Source organism: Zingiber officinale, chromosome 6B (assembly GCF_018446385.1).
Source record: "Zingiber officinale cultivar Zhangliang chromosome 6B, Zo_v1.1, whole genome shotgun sequence".
Lineage (NCBI taxonomy): Eukaryota > Viridiplantae > Streptophyta > Magnoliopsida > Zingiberales > Zingiberaceae > Zingiber > Zingiber officinale.
Window position 1 is genome coordinate 17,606,861 of NC_055996.1, and position 4,445 is coordinate 17,611,305.

Consider the following 4,445-nt stretch of genomic DNA (forward strand, 5'->3'; position numbering starts at 1 on the left):
AGTCTCTCGTTGCTATCGATGATATTTAGCAGATACTATATTACTAGGCATCAGATACCAGATACCAGATGTCAGACATTAGATATTAGGTATTGGATATATAGACACCTGATACCATGTTTACATGCTTTGGTTGCTGTTTATTTACATACCTTACTGAGCATGCTGGCTTCATGTAGCATACCTGTTTCTGTTTATATATATATGATGACTGTTGCATTGTTCGCATCATGTCATTGCATGCATTGCCGACAATCCTGTCTTCCTTGTGGTTGAGGCGGTTGTTGGCCTGGGCCGCACGCTCGGCCACTCATGGGTAGTGGTAGCTTGGAGCGTGCCGCATGTCCTGTCATGCCCCCCACTCGCACACTCACGGGTAGTGTCTGCTGGAGTCGCGGGCAGCAGGGACCCCCGTCGCAGACGTAGCTATTCAGCTACTATGCAACTGTCCCCTCGGCCACTCGAGAGTAGTGGTAGCTGGAGTGGTGTACAGTTTGTCATTGTCCCGGCCTCTCGTCCATACTGGGGTCATGGACTTGAGGGGTGGGCGGGAGTGACCATCCGTATATACGCTGTTGTTATTATATCTACTGGTTGTTTACTTATGCTGTTGCTGCTTATCTATGGTGCTGTTATTAGCTTATGCTGCTGTTGTTTACTTATGCTGATATGCTTACATAGGTTGAGATATATACCTGTGGTATGTGTTTAGACACTAGCTTACTTACTGTTGACATGTATATACCTCACATGATACCATGTAGTTATGAGCAGTACTGTAGCAGGACTTTGTTACACTTTACCTTCTACTACTAGCCTAGAATATGGTTTCAGGTATGGACACTTATTATGATATCACTGTAGTATCTGCTATTTCCATACGAGACTGTATACCTTTGCATCTCTAGTTTGATTTACTATACTCATGCACTATCTGTCTATTACCCGCTGAGTCTTTATACTCACCACCCCGTCTATTGGTAATTTCACCAGGTAGCAGGTAAAGGATCTATGGAGTCGCCTGGAGATCATGTCCGCCAGTTCCACGTCACATTCGAGGACGACCATACGATTTTGGTATTTCTTACGCTATTTGTATTTTGGGCTTTGTACTTGTTTATGTATTTGTGTTCTCTTGTATTTGGTTTGATATTATTGTGTCAAGCCGAGCCGGCTCGCAGTTAGTTGATTTGTGTTTTGTGATCGTTGTTTGTGCTTTCCGCTGTGTTGATTTTAGTACAGCCGTGTGGGCTGATTAATATAGTTATATAACTGCGTGGTTGTGTTTATTTTTGTTCCAGCCGAGTGGGCTGATTATATAACTGCGTGGTTGTGTAAATATATTCCAGCCGTATGTGGCTGATGTATTTTGTATGTATGATTGCCTCATATTGTCACCCGTACAGGGGAGATGCTGTCGAAATTTTTCGGTAAGGACTCCTCTGGGGGCGTGACAATGACCCCCCATTGGATCTAGCGATGACCTTCTTGTGGCTCTGATGCCAACTAATGCCGGGCAGGATATCGATTATCCTGTGGGTTATCGAGAAATGAAGATTAAGGAGAAAACAAAAAGAGGATCTTTCAAAAACAAAGAGAAATACGTTGTTCTTTTAGTTTTACCACAAAAAAGGAAATTTTATTATGAATAAAGGATAATTCCTCAATATCTAAATAAGATTTTTATATATATCACAACCTATGACGCAAATAAAAGAAAGAAATTATAATTAATAGATCTTAATTTCAATCTTGTAAAGAAAGGAAATATATCTTAATTTCAATCTTGTAAAGAAAGGAAATATATCTTTTACCTGAAAAGAAAGATTCATAATTAAATGATCTTAACTCCAAATAGGACACTAACCAAGACAAATCCTCTCCTATAAATACCAGGAATACTAAAATTATCCTAAATACCCTAAAAATGGAAATGACCAAATATAGTAAAATTGCTCTAAAAAGGGTTTAAATGATGGAATTTGGGGCCAAAATTTGGCTGTTATGATTTCACCCATAATACATGTAGGTTTTCAAATTCTATACACGTGACCACCGACAACACTTGATTCTAAGTTCCAAGTGAAAAGTTATGCTCTTTTGAAGTTTGAAGAGTCATATTGGGCTTCATCATGGGTTGGGTCTACATTATAACCCGACTTGAACATAATTCGAAAATCCTAAACCTGAACACGAACCCGAACAACCTAACCAACTCGAATAACCTGACTGAGCCGATTAATAAGGATTTTTTTTTTTTACTATTTTCCTTATTATTTTTTTATTTTTATCTTAATAATTTATGATTATAATAGTAACATTTTTTTATTTGTTATTTGTTATTATGTACCTCAAACATCTTAATTTTTCAAACAAAATTTGATTTAACTCTAAAAATCTATAAATCCTAAATTCAGTTAATCTAAGTTAATTCAAATCCAACTCAATCCTAACACAATCCAAAAACTTCCAACACAAACCCGAAAAACTCTAATTCTAATCTAATATTTCTGAGATTGACTTGAATCAAATTGACAGGTTAAATTTATTTTTACGCCTTTAACGGGCACGCATAAACCCTCCCTAGTGTTCGACCATCTCAACCTAATCATCGTAACTTTGACAAGATAATTTTATTTTGTGTATTAGCAAATAGCTTTTATTTTAGTGGAACAAAGTCGAATCCTTAGTCAAGTAAAAAAAAAAATGATAATCTCAATTAGTCTCATTGACTATTTCTGGGATGACTGGTCCGGTCCTATGGAAGTTTTCCACCGACTACCAGAATAAATTGGGAAGCACATATGATGATCAACCTAAAAATTCAGCATCTTTTGATTACGTCCCTTAGTCAAGTAACTAGCCTAACATATTGTCTACTTAAACCCTACAACCTCGTAGTCCTAAAATATTAATCAAGGGCTCGTCCATTTGTAATTAGGACAAAACAGATGGGAGTTCCACGATTTTAGTGGCCAAAAAGTCAGTTGCTCGGACAAAAACGAAGTTGACAGTGAATTACGGATGAGGTCCGTCCTGCACTTCCCTACTTAATACCTTTATGCCCACGCCACTGAAACACAACTAAACGTCATCATCGGCATTAATGGAGAAAGAACATGGATTACCTATCAAAAGCTTGGAGTTAATCATGCAAGAAAAGAACAGTCTGAGTCGACCTTTTGCGTCATGCCTATCTTCTTTATCGAAGAAAAAGTTTCTCCAGCAGTAGAATGCCAGACGCCAGTCAGGAAGCTCGTTTCGACGTCTGTTCTTGTCCAAGTGGAACTGTGGCAGTAGAATGCCAGAATCCAAAGGGAATATGTAAGACATGCAAAAGTGTAAAAGAAAATTGCATCTCTTAATGGTCGATACTTATCAACGCGATGTTATTTAGTTTATCTAACAACAAAATCTTCTGTCGAGAAGATGAAGCAGAACAGAGCTGGATGTGCATCAACCATGGGAACATTTTTTCCTTCCTCACTTCGCTCATTCATGTACAGTTACAACGAAGTCAGGGATTTGGCTTTATTTCAGTTAAGGGCGGCGGTGAGGGACCTGAAGACGACCTCCTCGCAGGGGATGGTAAGCCCCCTCTCGTGGTCGAACCCGAACTCCTCCTCCGCCTGCCGAAGTAGGCTCTGGAACTTGGGGTGGGCGAGGTAGGCGATGGGAACCACGAAGCGGCTCCGGTTCTCGCCCACGTACACCGCGAAGTGCCCCCTCGGCACGTCCGCCGTCTCGCCCTGCTTCCGGCCCAGGCTCGAACACCGCTTCAGTATCTGCTTGATGGTTGGCTTCCCCATGCTTAAATTTATCGAAGAAGAAAAAGAGGAGGAGGAGTGAAGCGTATGCAGCAAAGGGAGCTCTCTGAGAGATATATAAGCAGAGGGAGGAAGAAACAGAGCATGTGGAGGGTTGTGAGAAACCATGGAAGCGTGACGGGCCCAGTGAACATGCGGGCTGAAGGTTGGCTGCGGTTGTTGGCCCTTTGAAGGACAAAGCCTGGCCCTCCTCTCGCCATGATCTATCCGTAATGCATCCAGCTTGAAGTTGTGGGGAGCCACTGTTTTCTTGCAGTAAAGAAACAAGTATAAAATGTATCTAATTGACATTTTAATGAGCACTTTACTTTTTTGTTTGTTTGTTTAGTTGTTTCTGAAGCTGTTTTGTAGTTTGCTATTAATACAATGTTAATTGACTTCTGTGAACTAGACGTTTCATGCAAAAGCGGCACTTGCGTGGAACTCGGGCTAAGGCCATTCGTCCAGGTTAGCTTAAGTTGCGAGTTCCTTCCTAAATTTGGCTTTGCGGGATGACGCTCGGCCCCCCGGCCTACTGCTTGCTTGCTCGTCGAAAGAAGAGAGGCCCGGAAGCCTGGGAATTTGACAGGTAAGCACTTCTTGAGGATATGACAGAACAATCACTAATCAGTGTGTGAA

General features: G+C 40.9%; 1 protein-coding gene across 1 annotated transcript; it reads right to left on the reverse strand.

Moving 5' to 3' along the window:
* Positions 1-3,373: 3,373 nt before the first annotated feature.
* On the reverse strand, positions 3,374-3,840 carry LOC121989966 (auxin-responsive protein SAUR50-like). Its single transcript, XM_042544259.1, has one exon. It carries the CDS (start codon positions 3,807-3,809, stop codon positions 3,537-3,539), a length of 273 nt encoding a protein of 90 aa, XP_042400193.1. The 5' UTR covers positions 3,810-3,840; the 3' UTR covers positions 3,374-3,536.
* Between the last annotated feature and the right edge of the window lie 605 nt (positions 3,841-4,445).